Source organism: Anomalospiza imberbis, chromosome 2 (assembly GCF_031753505.1).
Source record: "Anomalospiza imberbis isolate Cuckoo-Finch-1a 21T00152 chromosome 2, ASM3175350v1, whole genome shotgun sequence".
NCBI classification, from domain to species: domain Eukaryota; kingdom Metazoa; phylum Chordata; class Aves; order Passeriformes; family Viduidae; genus Anomalospiza; species Anomalospiza imberbis.
In genome coordinates, this window is record NC_089682.1 from 66,550,003 (window position 1) to 66,573,047 (window position 23,045).

Sequence of the window (23,045 nt, forward strand, 5' to 3'; positions counted from 1 at the left end):
TTTGGGTTAAATATTTTATTTTATAATAAGCCTTACATTAGGTTCATTAAACATTTTGTGTATCACCCAAATAAGTTACATTCATTCTGAGCTTTCATGCAGTTTTAAAAAAGTTAGAATTTCTCAAAAATAATTTTCAAGTGAGCTGTAATAAAGTCTGCATAACCAAGCCAGAATTTTTTCACATCAAGTAAACATTCCAGTTTTCCTTCCTGCTTTGACACTACAGACAATTTACAAAGGCCTCTCCAAACCTGCACTTATTAAACAGAAACTCACAGAAATAACTGAGATTTTCTGACCACCTTGACTAACAGCAGTCATGCTTCAAAGAACTGCACTGCAGGAGGTGACATTTCGCCTGAGAATACTGAAATATCTTACGTTAAAACCTCGTTGCAAAGAGACAGACCACCACCGACAGGCATGCAGAACACTAACAAGAAAGAGGCAGAAAACCTCACATTCAAAAGCTTTTATGGGGACACAGTGTTTATGCAGTCGTCTACTATTTCAAAAAGGTAGTGATATATATCAGTCCTCCTTGCAATGTCAAGGGCAGTTTCATCCAAGTTGTTTTTCAAGTCTGGCTTCACATAGCGATTCATCAGCAGGAGCTCGAGGGTTTCCCTGCTGTTTTTGTTCCCTGCAGCAATGTGCAGGGGTGTCAGCAGACCATTCGTCTGCGCGTTGATGTCGGCACCCTGCTGAAGCAGGAACGCGGCCACTGTGGTGTTGTTCCACTTGCAGGCGCTGTGCAGGGGTGTCCAGCCGTCCACGGTCTGCGCGTGGACGTCGGCCCCTTGGGCCACCAACTCGTGTGCGACATCCAAGTGCCCGCTGTAGGCAGCTCGATGGAGGGGAGTGTACTGATCTTCATCACGAGCGTTCACTGGAGCCAGCTTTTCCGTCAGGAGCCTCTTCACGGTACTCAGCTGTTGCAAGAAAACAGGGAACTTCACGTGATTCTATGAAACAAGATGTATGGCTTTGATGGTCCTGAAGTTTAATGGAAAAGCAATTTCTGTCAGTGCCAGAAGCACTTATAAAATCTCAGATATAGTCTTCCCAGCCCAGTTAAAAGGCTTATTTGCCATGAAGACCCTAGCATGCTTTCAGTTTATAGAAGTTAAAGTGCTGTTACTTGAACTTTGAACTGGAATCAAAATTTGTTCTAAAAGCCAATAGATCCAGAGATGCTTTAGTGTGTATGGGCTACAAAGGGGGATGGTTTACATACAGGGGCTTGCAAAACCAGATCAAAACAGCTCAGAGAAAGAAAGAAAAGTATGGGTAAATTTTTGTTTGTGGATGAGACTACAGACAAGTGCTCAAAATAACATTCTTGTAAATTATATATATGAACAGAGCAAGTGCCTTACCCGATTGTTTTCAGCTGCCCAGAGTAGCAATTTCTCTGGATGTTTTTCCATTTTCTTTTCTTGCATTTCATACCATTCCTCTGTTCTTTCTTGCTCATCATCATCATCATCAGACTGTCCTGACCAACAGCTCTGAGTTCCTACAGGAATCAAATGCCTGTGTGTCTCCAGCAGTTCAAGTTGGTTAAAATGCTCTGTGAAGTCTTCAAACAGGTCGCTGTCATCATCGTCTTCATCAGCTTGCTTGTCTTTATTCATTTTCAGTCAGCATCTGTGAGCAGCAAATGTACAACAGTATTTATGCCAACTGTAACTGTTATCGGTGCACTATCAATAAAACTATCTGACAGATTATGCTGATGTCAACAAACAGCAAAACTCAAGGGAAAACTCAGTGATCCGCCGCTAACCCGGGCTTTGCCAGCTCTGCCAGAACTCGCAGATAACATCCACGCTAGAAAAGCACCGTGTTACCCCAAACCCCCGAATGGCACCACCTTCAGACTGCAGTGCAACATTGCGCGGGGGTTTGCTGAGTGCACTCGAAACGCTGCTCACTTTACTAACAAAGGGTCTGGAGAGCAGCCCGGGCTGTGGGGCAGTCTCTGCTCCGCCCAAAGGGCCCGGCCCGCAGCACCGGCCCCGCTCCCCTCCGCGGGGCCCACATCACCCCGGGCAGGCCCCCCGGCCCCGCAGACACCGGCCGATCCCCGCCCGCCCCGCGGGTCTCTCACTCGCCCCGCCCGGCCCCGCTCCGGTACCTGAGGTCCCAGCGCCGCCGGCGGCTCCGGGCGGGGCGCGGCTCGGCTCAGCGAGCGCTTCCGGGCCGCGCGGCCGCCGGACGTGACGGAACGGGGCGGGCCGGGCCGGGCCGGGCCGGGGGCGGTGCTCGGCCGAGCAGCGGCGGGAGCGGGAGATGCAGCGGAGGCAGTGATCGCCCGGCGTGATCGCACCTCGCCGTGGCCCCTGCCCTGGCCCAGCGCCTGGTTTGGTCTCTTGCGCTTCGCGTACCGTCTGTGAAGAGAGAAGCTGACTCCCTGAGCTGGCAGCGCTGTGCCAGAGCCTTCCCGTGAGGAACCTCGGCACCAGGATGAGCGCCATCAACTCACAGTAAGCTCCCGTTGTCCGCAGCTCCCTGCAGTCCTGACACATCAGGCAGCAAGTGTTTTGTATGTCTGGGACGACGTAAGGAGAGCTGGGATCATCAGTTGTGTTTTCCCTCTGGTCCTTAGGATCACCGTGTTTGCCTTCCTGCACGCGTAGATTGCCAGTGCAAAGAGAGAATTAGACTGTTCAACAAACATTTTTAAAAACAAAAAACATACAAAGGGTTCTTGAGTTTTTAATTAAATACTTCAGGGGGGTGCTTGCATCCCTTGACTGGAGCAGAATGACTGGGATAAACAAATCTTCCAAGTGGCTGGTTTGGCGATGTGCTGTTTGCAATACAAGTAGTGAAGTATTTTGAGACTCTTACAGGACTGATACTTGGTAGAGTTTTATGGCAAATCTCCGTGTTTCATGACTTTGGAGAGATAAGCTTACCTTAGTAAAGACTGTGTAGAAATTCCCTACGTGTATTGCTCTCTGACACTAATTTTCCTGTCTTATTCAGGGATGATGAAGATACTTTTAAAATACTCGTTGCTACTGATATTCATCTTGGCTATTTGGAGAAGGATCCAGTGCGTGGAAATGATACATTTGTAACTTTTAATGAAATTCTGGACCATGCTCAAAAAAATGAAGTAAGTGCTACATTTTGGAGAGGGTAAGACTGAGGCTGTTGAAAATATGGTCCAATCTGCCAGAAGCTGTAAAGCTTAATCCTGGTACAGTCTCTCGTAATACCGACTCAAATGACTGAGCTATTTGTTGCATTCAGTTTCATTTCTGATTTAGTAAAAGGAATGCCTGATTCTTTGTGAGAGCATTCTTACTGAATCATGACTTTGGTTGCATTAGCAGTGGTTTTAGATTTCCTCCACCGGTTTCAGTGCTGTCTAGAGAGGGTTTGTCACTGCGAGGAGGAAAAATAATAGAGCGAGAGTAGCGATATACAGAGTTCTGGCAAATCAGCAGAGATTTGTTAGAAGCTTTTGAAGTGTCGTGCAGTGCTGAGTTGCTGAAGTGAGCAGTTCTGGTGCCGGGCAGCGCCGGTGCCTGCACTATCGGCAGCAGAATCCTGTAGTGGGGTGGACAGAGGGGCTTCCTGAACAGAGGCAGTGTCGGGGGAGCCGAGAGCCACCCGGCGCTCGCTGATGGGACCTGGGTGGACCAGGCTGATGGGACCTGGGTGGAGTCCGGAGCAGAGCCAGCCAAGACCTCCCCCCACACCTGTAAAAGAAGCTCCTGGGGAGTGGCAGCAAGCAGGAGCACTTCCAACATGGCAAACAGACATACCGTGGCATGACTTTTTGTGCGGGAACAGCACTTGAGCCCTGCCAGCTCCAGCAGGGAGCAGGGGTATCTATCTGGCAGAAAGCCATGGCTTTTCTCTGCATCCACCACGGCTGATAGAGCTGCTCAGACAGAAGTCCCTGTCCAGACACAGCTCTGGTTGAGGAGTATCGGGGAGTGTGTATGAGAGAGACTGTTGGAATCATACCCTACTTTCCTTAGGGCAAGCCTGACAGGCAGAGAGGACACACGATCCAGGGGATTCCCTATCCTCACTCCCTCTGGATGAACTCAATGAATTAAGGGACAGGGGGCATTGGCAACAAGTTCCTGCCCAGCACAACATGTTCATCTCCCTGACTGCCCCACATCCCCACGTGCCTTGGCATAACAGGTGTGAGGCTGTGCAAGTGGAACTGAACAAGGACAGCGCTTCATCTAGCATAGAGGTGTTGCTGAGATTGTTGCCTGTGCCCAATATCAAAACTCCTTCCATGATGAGAAAAAGTTGCTATAGGAGACCCCCTTCTGATGGGAACAGAAAGCCCAATATGCAGACTGGCTCCACTTTTTAGGGAAGCCTGTTGCATCCCCAGGGCCTGAGTTGGTTGACAGCAGCTGAACATGGTCCAACATGTGCAAGGTGGCCAAGAAGGCCAATGACATCCTGGCCTGTATCAGCAATGGTGTGGCCAGCAGGACCAGGGCAGTGATTGTCCCCCCCCTGTACTCAGCACTGGTAAGGCCAAACCTCGAGTGCTGTGTGCAGTTCTGGGCCCCTCACTACAAAATGGACATTGAGGGGCTGGAGCGTGTCCAGGGAAGGGCAACGGAGATGGGGAAGGGTCTGGAGCACAAGTCTGATGAGGGCTGGCTGAGGGAGCTGGGGGTGTTCAGCCTGGAGAAAAGGAGGCTCAGGGGAGACCTTATTGCTCTCTACAACTGCCTGAGAGTGTAGCCAGGTGGGAGTTGATCTCTTCTCCGAAGCAACAAGCAATTGGACCAGAGCATGTGGCCAGAAGTTGCACCAGAAGAGATTTAGACTGCATATTAGGAAAGATTTCCTCTCTGGAAAGGTTGTCAAGCACTGGAACAGGCTGCTCAGGAGGGTGGTGGAGTCACCATCCCTGAAGGTATTTAAAAGACGTATGGATGTGGCACTTGGGGACATGGTTCCATGTTGGATTTGGCAGTGCTGGGTTAACACCTGGGCTTGATGATCTTAGAGTTCCAACCTAAACAATTCTGTGATTCCATTTTTAAGGACTGCATCATCAGTCAGATTCTTTATAATTTTGGTAAGGTTTTTTCCTAATGCTTTACCAAAAGCTAAATATGTGCAATATATGCAGAAACTGCAGCTAGCTCTCAAAATAATGTGGTGATAGCTACTAACCAGTAGCTATCTCCACACTAGGTAGTGCAGCAGTGAGAAAAAAACGTAGCTTTTCATGCCTGTCAAAAAAATTTCGGGAGCCAATTTGGAGACCCTTATTGCAATAGCAGACTAATCTTTTTTTTATCACTATCAGTTGTTTTCTTCTGTGGCTCTTTATAAATGGGTCTTTTTGGGTTTGATTTTGTTTTAATTAATAATTTAATTAGGTTTTTTTTCCATAAGGAAGTTAAATATTGTTTCTCTTACAACTAACTCCTTTTACCTAGAAGTATATTTCCTCATATTTGAGGAAGTATGTGGAGCTCCCTAGAATAAATAATTTAAACAATTTTCTTAGAAGTCTTTCAAGGTAATACAAAATGTTATATTAAAATAATAAAGCTTTTTGTTACATACAGGTGGACTTTGTTTTGTTAGGTGGGGACCTTTTTCACGACAACAAACCCTCCAGAAAAACAGTACACTCTTGTTTGGAGTCACTAAGAAAATACTGCATGGGTGATCGTCCTGTTCAGTTTGAAATTTTGAGTGATCAGGCAGTTAATTTTCATTACAGCAAGTAAGTATGTTACTATAAATTATCGTGTAAGGCTTGGTTTGTGTATTGCATGAATGTGTTGTAATTTTTATTTTATATCCTCCATGACTGGAACCTGGAATTTTTAGGCCTGTCTGTGTGGGACAGTTTACAGGATAACTTCACCTGTCATCTATGTCTGTAAAGAAATGTGTACAATATTTTTAGAAACTTCTGAATGTGCTGTGACTCTTGATATATTTATGTAATGTATAGTTTCCGTTTTGCATGTGCAAAGCAAGTGATCCAATTCACATGAGTTGTTTTGGTAAAATCAGCAGAGTTCCTTGTATGTAAGCAAAGGATGCACAGCCTAATCCACTACCAAATCCACCTACACAATTTTTTGTACAATTCTTTTCATGGCTTGTTCTGGAAAAAAGGTTTCTTTTGCTAGCCTATTCCCCATAGAAAGTGCCATTCCAGACTGTGAGTAAGAATCTTCATATGCTTAAGCTTAAGCTTAGGCTTATTCATAATCACTTCTTTCTGATTTTTACCACATCTCTTTGTGATGAAGTTAATTTGAAGAGAATATTGAGAATCATACACAAATTTGCAGATATAGTTTAACTTCTTTTCCTCTTTTTGTTCAGGTTTCCTTGGGTGAATTATCAGGATGAAAATCTCAACATTTCTATTCCAGTTTTTAGTATTCATGGCAATCATGATGATCCCACAGGGGTAATTCATATAATAATTTACTGTTACATTACAAAGATACAGAAATAGAAACTTGTATAGAAATACAGCTCTGGGAGATCACGCTAGTTTTAGTCAGTTACTCCACTCTGTGTGTAATTATTTTGTGCATCTTTAGGAATCATCTTAATAAGTGATAACAAGTTAAGTGTAAGTGTGACATTTAAAAGCAAATGGAAATAAGCTAAGAGATCCATATGAACTGTGTTTAATTTCTTAATTTATGTAGGTTTCAGTCATTGAGAACAGAATCACTTTTCTTGCTAAGAAGTGGCAGTTTTTCAGAAATTTTCTAAAACTGTAGAGACTGAAAGCTTCTTTCTTAAAGAAGGGGAATTTTGGTATTTTGATTTGTGCATATGTAATCGATATGCATCATGCATTTGCAAGGAGGATAATCTAATAATAGTGAAATGGTAGCTTAAAAACAAGCTATTGAAAGTAATCAGGAAAAGAATGTTTAGAAAGCATTAAAATGCATGTGTTGAATTAATAATTTTGCATTTTATATCAAATAGCAGTATATCATGGAGATGAGTGTTTTAGCAGCAGTTTAACTTTGAACTTACTATAAGGTAGTTACCTTAACCAGATAATTTTTGTAGTAGTTTAGAGACTGGTTGGTTTGAATAGTTTTTTGTGGTTTTGTTTTTCTGAATGATTTAATGTTTAATTTCATATTGTTTAAATGAAGTATGACTTGTAAGGAAAAGGGATTTGCTTTTCTACTCTAGAGTATTAGCAAAACCCTTAATATATGTTATGAGGCTTTTCAACTGGAGAACTTAATTAAGAAAAGATATTCTCTCTTACTATTGAGACTTCCATTTAGACATGAGAGTTTAAATGTTCTATTCAAATAGTCTGATGTTCTATTCAAATTCTGTATTTGTTTCTTAATATTTTTTGTAGGCAGATGCACTGTGTGCATTGGATATTTTAAGCTGTGCAGGACTGCTGAATCACTTTGGACGTTCAACTTCTGTGGAGAAAATAGATATTAGTCCCATTTTAATGCGTAAAGGTAGAACAAAAATTGCTCTGTATGGGTTGGGTAAGTATTTGTCTGCCAGACTGTGACTAGATTGTTCATGTATTACTAAAATTTAATAGGTCTAAATAAAGTCGGAACAAATGTATAAGGCTGCAACAAACATGAAGGTGTACATGATTCTAAATTAAAGCATATAAATTCTGTGACAATGTCAGGTTTTTCCTTCTGCTTTGTGTCGCTAGCTGACAGGGTTTGTTTTTTTTTTTTTTTCTCATTTAGATAAATCTTCCTAAACTTGATTTTTGTACTTTTATTGGTGATAAATGAACTGTGCTTCAGTTAACCACAGTGCTGGTGTAACAAGTCAGAGCAATCACACTCTCAAATTCTCTCTGTTGTGTATTAAGCTTATTTCATCCTTCTTAGGCAACACTTAAACACCCAATGTTTATGTGCCATTTTGGTTATATTTAAAAACATAAGCCGTGGGAGCAGAAATCTAATGTCTTTTGTGTCTGTCTGAAGTGGCTCATAAGTAGCATTGGCCATGGGTAATCTCAGTTTCCTTGAAGAAACTAAGGAGTTTCATACTTTAAAGTGGTTCTGTGATATGTTTCCAACTTCAGGTTTGTTCCTTTGTTTCTTCGCCACTGAATTCGCCTCTACCCTCACTTCATACTTAGAATGGTTATTTTTGACTGCTTTCTGTCTAGAGAAGTTAACTATTAAGGTCTTATTTTTTGTCCAGTCATGAGTGCTTAAACACTTAATTCCAAGCAATTTTTATAGCTCTAAATTAAGTCCTAGTTGGCCATGATTTTGTGTGTTTAATGACATACTTTGAAAGCTTGCTAGATGTCTAAAAGGTTAGTAGTTAGTGGAATGTTCTAATATCAAAATATAAAAGTTTTCAGTACCAAAGTTGTTACTGGGAAATGCAACAACTTTCTAAAGTACCAGCATTGCTGCATGAAGATGTTACTGATCTGTTTCTTTATGTTTGTGCCAGAGTTATTTATACCTTTTTGACTTTCTCTGATTCAGACAGCATTTGTTCTTATACAAAATATGGACACTCCATATGGGTTTTATTGATATCTATCATGAGCCTGGCTAAAGATAGTTTGGATTTTTTTTTAACCTAGTTAAAAATATCAAGGAAATAATCAGTGACTTCCAGGGATGGGCCATGCACAACTTTCTTGGGCAAGCTGTTCCAGTGCCTCACTGCCCTTACAGTAAAGAACTTCATCATAATATCCAACCTAAATCTGTCCTCTTTCAGTTAAAATCCATTCCCCTGTCCTATCATGCTTTCCCTTCTGAAAAGTCCCTCTCCAGCTTTCTTGTAAGCCCACTTTGGGTACTGGGAGGATGCTATATTTTTGTTCCTTATGCTTTTTGAAATAGAGTTTCTAGTAAAAATGCTGTGAAATAGACTTGTTTACCACACAATTTTTTTTTGTTTGTTTGTTTGTTTGTCCACTTCAGGAGCAATTCCAGATGAGAGGTTGTATCGTATGTTTGTCAATAAGCAAGTAACCATGCTGAGACCAAAGGAAGATGAAGATAGTTGGTTTAACTTGTTTGTGATTCATCAAAATAGGTAACAGTACTGAATGAATTACAGCAACTTACTGTGTTACTTCATTAAACTGCCTGGAAAAGGATAGATGAACAAGCCAGCTGTGTTATTTTATGCTTCTTGTGAGTAGCTGGTTTCTTAAGATTTTTACAACTGAGAACATTGTTTTACAGCCTTTTTGGAGAAGAATTGTAAAGGAAAAGGTTATAAATAAATGAATTTGGGGAGTTGGGAGATCTCTTCCCAAACTTTTATAGTCAGAGGCAGAGGAGGATTTGTACTGTTATATGCATATAATTAGGTCTTTTCTGCTTGTTAGAGCTGGCAGAGCACCAAACTTCATGTTTTATTTTCTATCCTTGTTTGAACCATAGTTCAGCAAGTACCCTATGTTCCCTTGCACTGCTGTGCTTTACAGATAGGTAACGTGTTCTGTCTGCCTACAGGCTTCTCCCAGCAGCAGTAGTAGGAACAGGCAGAGTTCTTTTCCAAATACTTTCTTCTGATTTTTCCTGAAGAAGAGGGCAGTCCTCATGCTCAAATAATGGTGAGGCAGATGTAAACAAATAGAGCTCATGTTACCCTGTGTACTGATTTCTGTCCTGTAGACTGAAGGAACTCACTCCTCCATATCCCTTGTCTTCCAGGAAGGGACTGGGGACTGTCCCATGTCTGTTTAATTCAGTTGGTTTCCCCCCACCATTTAAAAACAAAAAACAACCAAAGCTGATTGCCATGAGATGCTATAAAAGCATTCATATAGAAAAAACCCAAAAGTCTTACAAGCCAAGTAAGAAGAAAAGGGATATCCAAATAAAAGGAGGGGAGCAGAAAACAGTGAGCTATGTAAAAAAGTGAGCTGTGTAAGTTGCCCTTTTGTTTAACCAAACACTAAACAACTGTGTAAGGAATAAATGTGGAGAAGAACTGACATGTATGCCTGATATTATTGCTGGAGTTCCTGTATCATTTTAAATCACATTGATGTTTTTCTCCTCCTTCACTCTCCCCTTGCCCATCCATTTTTCTTCTCTTCTGTTGAACAGGAGCAAACATGGAGCTACCAACTACATCCCAGAGCAGTTTTTAGATGACTTTATTAATCTTGTTGTGTGGGGTCATGAACATGAGTGCAAAATAGCTCCATTCCAAAATGAGCAGCAACGTTTCTATGTTTCTCAGCCAGGAAGTTCGGTGGTGACATCTCTGTCCCCTGGAGAAGCCGTGAAGAAGTGCGTGAGCTTTTCTTTTTGTTCTTGTTTATCCCTTGTTTTACGTGTCTCAAATGGTCTGTTGAGACCAGAAAAATACTTGAATACAGTATGAAAAGACTTGTATTACTGTGTGGATTAGCTTCAGAGTGTAACATAATAAACAAAGTAGATGGAATGAGTACCTGGTATAACTTCTGCTTTGCTCCCAGTTTAATCTAACATTTGAAGCAAATGGAACTTAGCTAAAAGGAGTTACGTACTGCTAAATTGGAATACAAGGAACTGAGTGCAGGTGCTTGTATATGGAATAAGCACAATCTAAGTATAATAAAATGGAAGTTTTCAGGGCCAACCCTGAAGTATAGATCTTTCTGTGGCTTTTGAAATTTTGTCCCTGAAAAGTAAACATGAATTTGAAAACAAATCTTTATACCATAGTTCTCTTATCTTCTAGTAAGTTACCTTTCTCCTTCTAGACACATTGGTTTGCTGCATGTTAAAGGGAAAAAAATGAAAATGGAGAAGATTGCTCTAGAGACAGTGCGAACTTTCCATATAGAGGATATTGTTCTAGCTGATCATCCAGATCTTTTTAATCCTGACAATCCTAATGTTACTCAGGCAATACAGGCATTCTGCATGGAAAAGGTAACTCGTGATGTTAACAGTTTATGGATATCAGTGTATGGACAGGGGATGGGATCTGCTACTGGTTTTGAGACTGGAAGATGAGAAATCTTGTGTCTTACCCATATTAAAATGAACTTAGGCAGTGTTTCCATAGGAAGCTACTTCCATGACATTCACTCTGCAGCCTTGGCTTCCAGATTCCTTGATGGGGATGACCTCTTACATTAGGCTGGAACTGCTTTTTGGGTGTCCATATGATTTTTTTGTACAAAAGCTTGCACCTAAGACTGGGGCAGTGTTGGATGTGCACTTTGGAACCAGCATAAATACATTGACCTAAACCCTGAGAGCTCAGCCATGCAGTCTGAAGTGGCAGAAGTAACTAAGCAAATTTATTACTTGCTTAGTTCTTGGTTTATATGGCTCATTTTGCTTTTCCCTGGAACTCAAAATTTAGCAAAGCATAGTGGCTATAAAATATGAGAGATCAGTGGTGTAGGTACTGCTGGACTACACTGTATCTGAAGGACAAGCCTTTCATTGTCAAGTTTTTCTCAGTCATTCTTAATGGCTTTTGGCTGCATACTGGTACATACGTGTTCAGGAATGAGAGCACATTCTATAATGATTTATTTTGATAGCTCCCCTTGCAACTGAATGTATTTGAAGTTATACTTGAAGTGTTCGGGTATCTGTAAGAGAACAAAGCAGAACTGAATTTATAATTCTCCTTCACAGGTGGAATTGATGCTGGACACTGCAGAAAGAGAACGCTTGGGAAATCCCCGCCAGCCAGAGAAGCCAATCATAAGATTAAGAGTAAGAAATTGTTCAGCTTGGATTGCTTTGTTTTTAAAGGTCACTGTGAAAAGTTTCAAAGCAAAGTCATGCTTTTTATGTAAAGACGTAATATATACGTTTTTTTGCTGTGTACAGGCCAATATAAATCACCTACCATACTTCTTTTTACTAGTACACTAAGGTAAAGGATGAGATTGGTCATAAATGTACTTCACTGCTGTTCTGAGTAAGGGCATCAAAAATGGCTATTTACTGTGAAGTTTTTTAAGTCATATTATCCTGTGTGCATTCCTAACCCAACTGGAAACTGTTGTGAAGACTAGTAAATGAAACAAATTAAGAACAAGTTATAAATATGAGCTGTTATTAGCTTTTCTGTTAATGTTATTATTAGCTGTCATTAGCCATTAACTATTCTATTAATAGTGGCAGGCATTAACTGGCTGTCACTAGCCATTAACTTACTATGCATAGTAAGCATTAATTTTAGGTTGACTTATTTCTTTTGACTATTAATTTTTTCCTTTGAAGCATAACAAATCTATTTTGAATTGTGTGGCTTCTCCACTTCTTTTTGTTTCATTTTTAAATTTGTCCTTTCCTCACTTAGGTTGATTATGCAGGTGGCTTTGAACCATTCAGTGTCCATCGCTTCAGCCAGAAGTACATGCATAGGGTGGCTAACCCAAAAGACATCATACACTTTTTCAGGCATCGTGAACAAAAAGAGAAAAAAGGTGATTATGAAAGAAGGAATCATTGGCTTGCTTTTGTTTTCATTCATCTGTCTGTATTTTGTTGCCCAGCACTTGCAAAATTTTGGTGTCTACCATCTGATGTTTACAGGAGGAGTAAAGATGCATTGTCTTATTTAAGTGTATATATTGCACAATTATTTCTTTTCTATTTCTGGGTTTGTCCAAAATTCTGATATTCAGCACAGCATCTTCTGACAGTTATTCATAAACAGTTTCATTTTCCTTTGGCCTCAGACCTTACTGAGTTATTTATAGTAATACGTATAGCCCCATGCCAGACTGAGTTACTCTTTGGTTCAGTGATAATTACTATGAAAGGCATTAAGTGGCTCACTCCCAAGACTTCTTAGAATAAGATGATTTGGTTTGAACACTCTTAAGGAAAAGAAATGGGGGTATAGTGCTTTTTCTCTTTATATTTTAATTTTATTTTTACCAGTTAATTTGTTCATACCTAAAATAATAATGAAGGGTAGGGGCTTAAGAGCTGTTCATATATTTTAAAAAAAGATCCAGATGTAGGATAGCATTTTGTTTGCCCAAATTAATCGTGTGTATGAGGTGCTTTTGGCTTGTCTCTTCCAGGTTTGTTTCTATTCAAATATTTGTGCAAAACCAATAGCTGTTACTATTGCAGCATATCTCACTGTTTCTAGAATTTTTAATAAATGGTTAATAGGTGTTGTCCAAATACTGGATTTGTAATAGTTGCTAATGAGGATTCAGCTTGTACAGGAGCATAGTGTGCTAAAAAACTCTTACTAGTTTGGATTACTACATTGCAAGTGCATTGTCCAGTTCCAGTGACAGTTTTTATGAATACTGTCAGTTCTATGAAGTTGAAAGCATCGTTTCATGAATAAAAACTGCTTTTAGTGAAGCGTTTTTAAAATTATACTGTATAGATCTTGGTTTATTTTGCTTTGGTTTCCTTTCTTATGGTTGTATTATCTCATTAACTTTTTCAGAATACACAGTAGCTACCACGTCTGCCACCATGTTTCACTTACTTACTTCTTCTACTTAGTGGGCATGTCAGCTTTAGGAAGGGAATGTGAAAGGGGCTTTTGCATTGCTTTATTAGACAGCCTCTAATACAAGGGAAGTGGCTAATGAAGCACTCAATGTTTTCATTACATGTGCACATTGTGGTTCAGTACAGGTGATGTTAAGACTTCAGGTTTTCAGTTTATAGTCTAAAGCAGTCTATAGTTGCTTTATGTTATTTGTGTGCTTTGTGCTAACCCAGGATGATTATCCCTCTCATCCTTCTGCCATTCCTACCTTGCTGCCTGAGAAGGGGGGATGCGCTGTGAGCATTTTCTATTGAAAATCAGTCAGCGTGCTGTGGAGGAGAATCTCTTTTCTAGTAAATGGGTTACTTATAAAAAACTTTAGTGCTTTGATGCTCCGACGATTTTCTTCCATTTGTGACATTCTAGAGTTCAATTTTAAGAACACAGTGTTCAATATATAATTCCAGACATATGTTAGTTAGAACTCTTTATATCTGCTAGATGTGGAGTTGTCTGCACAATTATTATGTTTCTCCATGTTTCCAATGAATAGACTCTAAAAAGAGAAAAAAACTTTACATATAAAAGGGACCACAATTCTTGGGAGGCTTGTGTTAACCTTTTTTCCTGCTACTGTCAGTGGGATGGTAATAATTAAAAGCTGTAAATCTGGATGATGCCACTGTGCTTTTCTATTCTAGATATTGATCTTAATTTTGGAAAATTGGTTAGCAGACCTGCTGAGGGAACAACGCTGAGGGTGGAAGACCTTGTAAAGCAGTATTTCCAGACAGCAGAAAAGGTATTTTTCTACCTTTTATAATTTCCCTTTTTAATGTCATATGATATTTTTAGCTTTTTTTTTTTTCTTTCTTAATGGAAGTAGTGTGCCCTGAAAAGATTCTGATATTCACCAATAAGTGAATTTATTTCCCATATAACTGTCTGAGAATTACCACATGAAGTGTGTGTGTTAGATTAGCAAGTAACTGTTGTGTATAGGTTGTTTAGGTGTGTGAACACACACTGGTTTGAGAGCATGATAGCTCTTCAGGTGAACTTGCAGTGTGTGCCCTGTACATGTGTCATGTACTCATGTACAGGAGGAAGATATGAGGCAGCATGTGAGGGAAGAGCTACCTTAATTTACTCTAGGGCCAGTGTGAGACTGTAGCATTTACTATTACCAGCTGACTTAGAGTCACTTGTTACTTGGCAGTATATTTGTGTCCTCAGATGTAGTGCACTTCCACATTTTATTTAAAGCAGAGCAAGGAAAAGGAAGAGAGACTCCTGATAATTTGCTTTCTTCTCACCCTGTTTTTAAATCTAGTATATTTCCCTTTCCCAGCACCTGTGCAGTAACATCTATGAGATAAAAAAAATAATCAATGAGCCAGGTGCACAAATGCTTGATGTAGTTGATCAAACATAACTTGCAGAAGCTATTTCAGTTGTAGAAAGTCTTTAGAGCAAGAATTCTTGAGGTAAAGATCCTTCAAATTACATCATCCTGCCTAGCCTTAGACATATGCTAGGTGTCAGTATTAGGACAGCATAAATCATGTTCCTTTGTTATATTTATTTTATTTAAACATTTTATTTTATAATAGCTAGGAAGTTTATTACTCTGAGCAGCATTATTTCCTGGAAGTTTTTATTTTAGATATTACTAGCATTGCGGTTTCTTTACTGTTTATAAAGCCTTTTGCTTTGACTAGTTTGAAAAATACTCTCTGTAAAGGTAATGTGACATGCTAATAGCAAGAGAGTTGTAACTGGTTTATGACAAGTAACATTTGCTTATTGCTGTGCTTTTCTCTGATTTAAATAAGCAATGCACATTACTGTTTTTGCAACCAAATTAATGTGATATTTATCTGAAACAGCTGGAATATTGCTTGCTTTCTCTAATGGCAGATGCTTCTTAACAAATTGTTTTCCCCGATTCTAAAGAAAGTACAGCTTTCACTTCTAACTGAAAGAGGAATGGGAGAAGCAGTGCAAGAGTTTGTGGACAAAGAGGAAAAAGATGCCATAGAAGAGCTGGTGAAATTTCAACTAGAAAAAACACAGAGATTTCTCAAGGAGCGTCGCACTGATGCAGTGGAAGAAAAAATAGATGAGGAGGTAGTGTTCTGTTAATTTTGATTCCCCAGGAGAAGTCAAGACAGTAGAAAAATCAGCGCTCAAACACAGTTTAATAGATTTGCCTGTGTGTGGAGCATGTGCTTGAGGCAACTGTTGCCGCAAGCAGAGGCAATACTTGCCTCCAGTAATTTTCTGCAATTAATTAATGAATAATTAATTTATGGTGAAGTTTCAAATACATGATTTCAAAACTCATACTGAAAATGGGGTTTAGGTTGCACACATGTTCATAAAAAACATCTGTGTAATACATGTAGAACTACATATTTACCACTGTTGTGAGAAAGATGGTAGGTATAATCTCTTCATGGCTTTTTTCGTATTGTCTTAGGGAAGAGTACAAGAACAGGACAAGCATTAAGGAAATTTATCCTTCAGATGCTCTACTTGCTTCTACCCTTGCTTGCAGCTCAGGGTATCCTAGAGACGGGCCTGGTTTATGCGTATTGATCAACCCTTGAAAGACATTTTTGTCAACCAGTTGAGCTTTCACATGAGTCCATGTATTCAGCTGAAATATTCAATATGGTAGAAGTAGTAATATTCAATATTGTAGAAGTAGTTGTTCTGTAGCTTATCTGTGCACTGTTTAAATAATAATTTGGTGGGGAAGGAAGGCTGCATATACATGTTTTCTTACTGATTGCTTAAATTCATGAGGGCTTGAAAGAGACAATAAGCAATCAGTGCCTGCAGGCTTTCTGTGACACTTCAGGGTGTATTTTTTTGTTGTTGTTTGTCTTTAGAACTCATGTCTTCTTTCTGTCATGCCTCATATCTTTTTCCATATTTGTCAAGTTGAGCTTCCTTAGTTGTACATGTACTGCAACATTGTCCCTTCTTATAATAGTTATTTTCCGTCTTGCTTCTTCATCTCTACCTCTTTTTCCAGTTATTCATATTTCAGTGTCCCTTATTGTCAAAATTACTATACTCCTTTTTAACACAGTATCTCCTTTATCATGTGCCAGGCTTTCTTCCTTCCCAGCAATGTAGCTCCAGTTATTAAGAGAATGTGAGATTCTTAAACCATAGGACAGCACAAAAGGGCCCTAAACAAACTGTTCAGTTATTCTTGGACTCTCCACTTCTTACATGAGCTTGACTTAATGATTCAGTGATTAAAGCTTTGCACTTACTGTATTTTGATTATTGTATGACATGAACTGTTATTTTGACAGGAACTGTTTTTTTATTCAGGTGCGAAAATTCAGGGAGAGTAGAAAAAAGAATACTGAAGAAGAGGATAAGGAAGTCCGTGAGGTAATTACTCTGAGTTTTGAACATAGGCTGAAAAATGGAGTGGTGACTTCTGCATATAAATGCAGTTATTTAGCAATGCTTCAGCAATACTTCAGCATTGTCCTTGCCAAAATGTACCTTTAAGGCTTACTAAGTCTGTTTAAAATCTTTGTTACAATAGTACGTACCTAAGCTACTGCTCAATTTGGCTTTTGAGGTCTCTTTTCTTATACAAATTTGTGAACCTGAATGTTCATTATTTCTTGCTTTTAACTGAGGTTAGACCAGGCAGGTGAGTTTCAAAGATCTTTCAGCTTAAGCTCTTTGTGATCTCGTCACCAGTGGACATGTGGATGGACTGTAATGGATGGTATTATTGGAACAAATGGGGACTATTGGTAAACCTTTAGGTACTGTGTCCTTATCAGCAATCTCTTAAATCTCTCACATATTCATACTTCGATTGCATATGTATTTCCAAAGAAAATTGCCAGCCACTGTTAGCATGGGTGCTCCTTTGTCTTTGTAAGTTATGTGAGACTGGAATGGAATTTTTTGTTCAAGGACACCTGGGGTGAGATTCAGTCCTCCTAATCTGGGATATAATCACCTGAGCTAGTTGTCTTAGGCACCCATTGTCATCAATAAAGTTCAGGTCAGTGGAGCCCATAGGGTGCTTTCTCTGAGCAGACACATGTAGCTGACACACGATGACCTAAGTTGTTCACCAAACTTCACTGACAAATGTGACACATTAATGAGCTCCATTCTGTTATCAGATCTACTTTATATGTACACATCTAATTAAATAAGTATTTTCACAGATGTCCTCATCTTCCATGACACTGGATTTGTGTCTTCTAAGCCTCACTGGTTTAGAATTACACATTTTTACTTATATTATATATTTATTGTACATAACTAGGATTTAGCAATGGTGGGTTTCATGATTTAAGATTCTTTTTCCTGTAATTATTTTTCCATTTCAGGCAATGATCAGGGCCAGAGCCCACCGATCTGAGGATGAAGTTCTGGTTGCAGCCTCCAGTGATGAAGAGTCCATGGATATTGAGATGACAGGCACTAGCAATCCAAGTGATGGCCTTTCTTCAACACTGAGCCGAGGAAGGGGTAGGGGAAGAGGTAGGGCAAGAGGTGCAAGAGGACAAAATTCAACAGCAAGAGGTTCATCTCGAAGAGGAAGAGGTAAGAAAAACTTTGTACTGCAGTTCCTGACTTTTTTTTTTCTTTAAAAGGTGACTCTCTTCTGATGCTTCCATCAAGTGGAAATTTGCTGCTTAAGAACTGCTACTGGAAAAAAAAAACTCTTCTCAAATACTTGTGATATCCTATTACATACAATTGACTGCCTTACAAGGCTTAAGTTGGGACTTTTTCATTGTGATTAAAAGAAAAAAAAAATCATGCTTCCCAGCTGTGGAAACATTGTCTAGTCCTAAAAGATGCATTACTGGGAAGGTCTGTACAGTGAAGTGCATGGATAGATCTTTGTTACTGCTAAAGGTAATGCATTTGATCAGTGTAAAGAGGAGGTACAGATTGTCTCTATCCTAATGTAATTGACAAGAGACTTCAATGTTTCTAGTGACTAGTGAAAAAATGGGGAGTGTTTCTTAAGCAAAAAGAGTTGACTAGCTCCTGGACTGAGTATGATTGTACACTTTGCAGTGGTAGTGATACTTCCTTTACAGTTGTACTTTCACTGTGCCTATATATATATATATATATATATAAAAATAACTCCTTTGAGTTGTCTCGGTACTATGCCCAAATGTCTGAGAGTGGGTTGAGTTGAAACGAAGGCTGTCATCTTGGGTCTGATTTGGTTAGTGCTTTTAAACTACTTCTGTGAGCCTGTGCTCCACCACTGTTGTGATCCCATCAGAGTAGAGCTGTGTGTGTTAAGAGGTTGCGTCTGGCGACCTTTGAACACTTGACCCAGAACAGTTTTTCTGCATGTAAGGAGGGCTTTAATTCAAGGAGAAAGCGAGGGGTAAAGAGGATTGTAGATTTTTTTTAAAGTGATTTTTTAAAGTGATTCGGTAATGATAGACTAAAGAGGGAAAAAAAAAACTGCTGAACAGATTTGCATTTTTTTTTTTTTGTTATCTCTACAGGAGCCACTAGCCAAGAGTCAGCTTCTGGCAGCAGATCCTACAAGCCTGTATCTGTGCCTGGCAAAAATATGTCTATCATGGATGGTAGGCCTGTGATCTGTCTGTTACTCTAATCTGCTCTCTAAAATTGTAGTGAAGGTGTTTGTTTAATGATGAAGCATTTTTATTGCCTTTTATTGTATTAGTCCATTTCAGCTGTGAGAGTTCCTTTCAGCACTAATGAAATAGAATAACTAACATTGATGAGAGAAAGAAAAAAGATAAGGAAAAAAAGTAGTGATATTCTTCTGTCATGGGGTAAAATGGAATGTGTTAGGAACTTCTGGCTAGAACTGCAAATAGGAAACATATTACATGATGCAGTTTCTTAAGGAATAAGCACAGAAAGAATATGTCTTAATATCTTAGGCAGAATATTCCTCAGGGGATAAAAAGCTATATTTGACTGATGTTTACAAGTTACTAAGCTTTAATACAAATCCATTTAGCCTTACATTGTAGTGAGTTTTGGAAATGCCAGTTTTTACTAGGGAAGAAAACCTTATCTTTAAGCCACCTACATATGTGAGAGTAGCTGTTCCTTGCTGTAGAGGAAAGGCACTGAGGAAACAGCATAGGTCATCTGAGAATTAAAGGAAAAAATACCGCTTACTACTACACATAAACGCCCCACAAAATACCCCAAGGTAGACTGAATTTTAAATTAATCAGCAAATTACCTTAATTTTAAATTGATCAGCAAAGGAAATATTGCAGAGAAATGAATTTTAGCAGATGTGTCCATAATTAGCCCGTATACAGGAATTTCAGTTAAAGTAGTATTTTTCTCATCCTCTTCAACAGCGTTACTGATGGTTTTTCAACTAGACTGGGAAGCACCTGCAGCTGCACAGACGGTTATATCCTTGGGTTGACAGACCTAATTTACATTTTGGGTTAGTTTGTTTGTTTTACAGGGTGTTTTGCAGTGGAAATGCATGCTAGGCAGATCTTAAATAAAAAGAAGTGTATAATGTTGTTTGCATTTAATTGTGTGAGCATTTTAAAAGTATTGCATATGTTTTATTCCAGCCTTTAGGTCTTCAAAAACAGACCACTCTTCAAATTCGTTCCAGTCTTACTCTGAGGTAAGCATCTTGTTGTATGAGTGAAGTTGTGCTGTCTTTTACTGTTGATTTGAAAAATAACTACGCAGTCAAAACCTTACCCTAAATCAGCGGATGTTCCCAAGCTGTCAGTTCCAGCATTAAGTTTCTACATGTTAATCTGTAGACCTTTTGTATCCTTTCTTGTTATGGTGTCTGTCTGAGAAAAGCCATGTTTTATTTGTGACCATAGTCTAAGATACAAGGTGTGAGTGTTTTGATGGGTTGTGCAAGGTCAAAGATGTGAAGGATAAACTTGCACTGTATTTGCAAATTTGTGCAGTTCTAGCCTGGAGCCCTCTCAAGTGTGTATTATTCTAACTAAATAGGTGTATAGTTGGAAAAAACCCAGAGGTTCTGTGCTATGGTGCTGACACATTATGCACACTCTTTGTAAGGATAAATTCCTTACAGAGAAAAACTTTATACATTTTTTTCAGGATATTATAGATGTTGATTCTGATCCAGAAGATACTTCTTTTGTTCCTTCCTCTTCTAAAATAAATCAAAGGTCAGTATGTTTGCTTCATGAATGCAATGTGTGCCTTATTTCTGACTGGCAATAGGCAGAGTCCAAGGGTCTGATTGACTACCAAATTTTTAAGAAAATCATAACACTACTTAGAGAATTTATATAAATTTATATAAATTTTTATTTTCTAATATGGGTTATATTTCTGTAACAGAAAATATTAGATTACTGATGGAGGTAAACTTGATCAGAGCTTTAATATGAAGAATGGTTATTTTAAGAATTTGTATTGTGCTACTTATTGTTATGTCTGTTTATTTTTACTTTGTGTTGGTGGTTCAACTCTTAAGTTAAAGGGGAAGTTATTGGAATGCCTGGTCACTGAGAACATGCTGATGCCATTTTTTTCTCTTTGTATGTTTCAAGGTTGCCACCTACGTCTTCACTTAGTAAAAGAGGTTCACAAAGCCAAGCATCCAGAGGAGTTGATTTTGAGTCAGACGAGGTATACAGTACTATTTTTTGTTTTATTTCATGTAAGTTTCTATAGCTCACTATTTTACAGCTATTTGAGTAAAGCAATTCAGAGTGAAATTGATTTTGTTTTTTTTTCACTAACAGGGCTAGATTATTGCAACCAACTTCGATTAGACTACCTGCACAATTATCAAAAATAAGGCTAGAAGGGACCTCAGAAAAATACCCAATTAAGGCTAGAAGGGACCTCAGAAAAATACCCGATCCTTTTTCCCTTCAATTTTTAATCAGTGAATTGTCATTACTGGAAATGTGGACCTGGAATTGCCTGGGAGAGAAAGTAATTATAATCTCTTCTGGTGCTTAGCTATATCCTTTCATTTAATTATATATTTTATTCTTGTAAAAAGGAAGATTTTTTTTTTTTTTTTTTGCATTTAGAAATGGCTGTTTTCAGGGCATTTTATTGTTGCAAATTATCTAAGTACAGTTCTTAAAACATTTAAAACACTGTCTTCAAGTCTAGTATGTCTGTTCTTGCAGTGTATCTTTGAGCTGCTAGGAAATGGTTTCTTCCACAATTAAACAAGCAGAACTTTTTACACAGTTTTGCACTGAATAGAAGACACTCTATTCTGTCAAGCACTGTGCAGTTTGTTTTCACAATCTGTCAAGCATGGACAGAATCCATTCCTTAACAGTGTCAGATGATGGCCACCTCAGAGAAAATACTATGTTCTTGTCCCTTCTCCTCACTGTGCTATCTCTTCTTGTACCTGAAATAAAAACGTGTTTGCTTGAATATGCAAAAATAAACAGTATTTTTGATTCATACAAATATTAGTAAATTATGATGTGCAATGTGTATATACACATAGTTTTCCTGAGGTATGTGCTGCTCATTTACAACTGAAATATAGATTATTCCTTATTTCAAAGTAGCAGTTGTGGTCATATTGACATAAACTTCTATTCTCTGCACATATGTCACATGGAATTTTAAGTCAATAAATGACCTCTTTAATAACAAAACCAACAAAAAACAGATCTGTCAGAAAACATAGAATTGTATGGCCAGGCTTTCTAGTTTAATGTAAAGGTGACTTTGCTTTTTTATGGCTTGGAATGCCTGCTAATTTTAATAATGTGTATCTCTTTGCAAACTGCAGGATGATCCATTCATGAGCCCTGCAACATCAAGAAGATCTAAGTGATTTCTGGCTCACTGTGCAAGAGAGACTGTGGAAGTTTGTGAAGAAAATGGAAAGCAGTTTGCAAAACTTTGTCTGTGTGATATTTCTCTGTAAATGATGGCTTGCCTTCCCCTTTCACTTCTGTGAAACGGTTTGGTTTGGGTTTGTTGGTTTTTTCCAGCGGCACCAAGTTTGGTATAAATGTATGTTACGTTGCTGGATGCACTAGGCTAGAAGGTCTCATATTCTAAAGTACTGCCTGAAAGTGCAAGTTCTTTCTAAAGCTCTGAAACTCTGTTTTCTTTTTGAGATGAAAATAAAAATGACAGTTATATCTTTTCTAGAAAACTCCATCTCTGGTTTGGATTTTGCAGAGAAGTAAATTTATAGTAGTCGGCAGGTATGAATATGGACACAGTCTCAGTACAGTGGAACTTGTACTTACTTGCAATCTGCTGTGGATACAGTTGAAAACTCTGAACTAAGAGTCAAAATTGGACACAAGAATACAGTTTTCAGTATTGAAGCTGTAAAATGTCCTAATGATTTCAACTCTACCAAGAGAACTTAAACCCAGTATTGCACTGCTATTAAACATCATAGTATGTGAGAATGAATTCAACTCTGCAACTCAAGCAGGACAAACGGGGACTCTGTATTTTGATGTTACACACATCTTAGGAAAAGATTTTAGCTGAATGTGTATGAATAATAGGAGTCATATCAAAGGCTCTTTCTCCCTTTTCACAATTTTTTTTTCAGTCAGCTG

The 23,045-nt window shown here is 38.9% G+C and overlaps 2 protein-coding genes across 5 annotated transcripts; one reads left to right on the forward strand and one right to left on the reverse strand.

Annotated features, from left to right (window-relative positions):
- ANKRD49 (ankyrin repeat domain 49) lies at positions 1-2,652 on the reverse strand. Of its 2 annotated transcripts, none has more exons than XM_068181489.1 (3): positions 2,492-2,652; positions 1,383-1,653; positions 1-935 (listed from the first exon to the last, which is right to left on the reverse strand). In XM_068181489.1, exons 2-3 carry the CDS (start codon positions 1,638-1,640, stop codon positions 477-479), a joined length of 717 nt encoding a protein of 238 aa, XP_068037590.1. In that variant the 5' UTR covers positions 1,641-1,653; positions 2,492-2,652; the 3' UTR covers positions 1-476. The 2 variants fall into 2 exon arrangements, with proteins under 2 accessions (XP_068037590.1, XP_068037591.1); XM_068181490.1 differs by lacking the exon at positions 2,492-2,652 and adding an exon at positions 2,144-2,216.
- Positions 2,333-22,624, forward strand: MRE11 (MRE11 homolog, double strand break repair nuclease). Of its 3 annotated transcripts, XR_010996339.1 has the most exons (21): positions 2,333-2,492; positions 2,998-3,130; positions 5,580-5,740; positions 6,355-6,442; positions 7,373-7,514; positions 8,946-9,060; positions 10,086-10,271; positions 10,730-10,901; positions 11,622-11,702; positions 12,295-12,421; positions 14,160-14,260; positions 15,415-15,588; positions 16,810-16,872; positions 17,841-18,057; positions 18,990-19,073; positions 20,061-20,116; positions 20,575-20,645; positions 21,033-21,111; positions 21,228-21,307; positions 21,362-21,423; positions 22,253-22,624. XR_010996339.1 is itself a non-coding variant. In XM_068181487.1 (19 exons), exons 1-19 carry the CDS (start codon positions 2,473-2,475, stop codon positions 22,295-22,297), a joined length of 2,115 nt encoding a protein of 704 aa, XP_068037588.1. In that variant the 5' UTR covers positions 2,333-2,472; the 3' UTR covers positions 22,298-22,624. The 3 variants fall into 3 exon arrangements, 2 of the variants coding, with proteins under 2 accessions (XP_068037588.1, XP_068037589.1); XM_068181487.1 differs by lacking the exons at positions 21,228-21,307; positions 21,362-21,423; XM_068181488.1 differs by lacking the exons at positions 2,333-2,492; positions 21,228-21,307; positions 21,362-21,423 and having other exon boundaries at positions 5,599-5,740.
- The last annotated feature ends 421 nt before the right edge of the window (positions 22,625-23,045 follow it).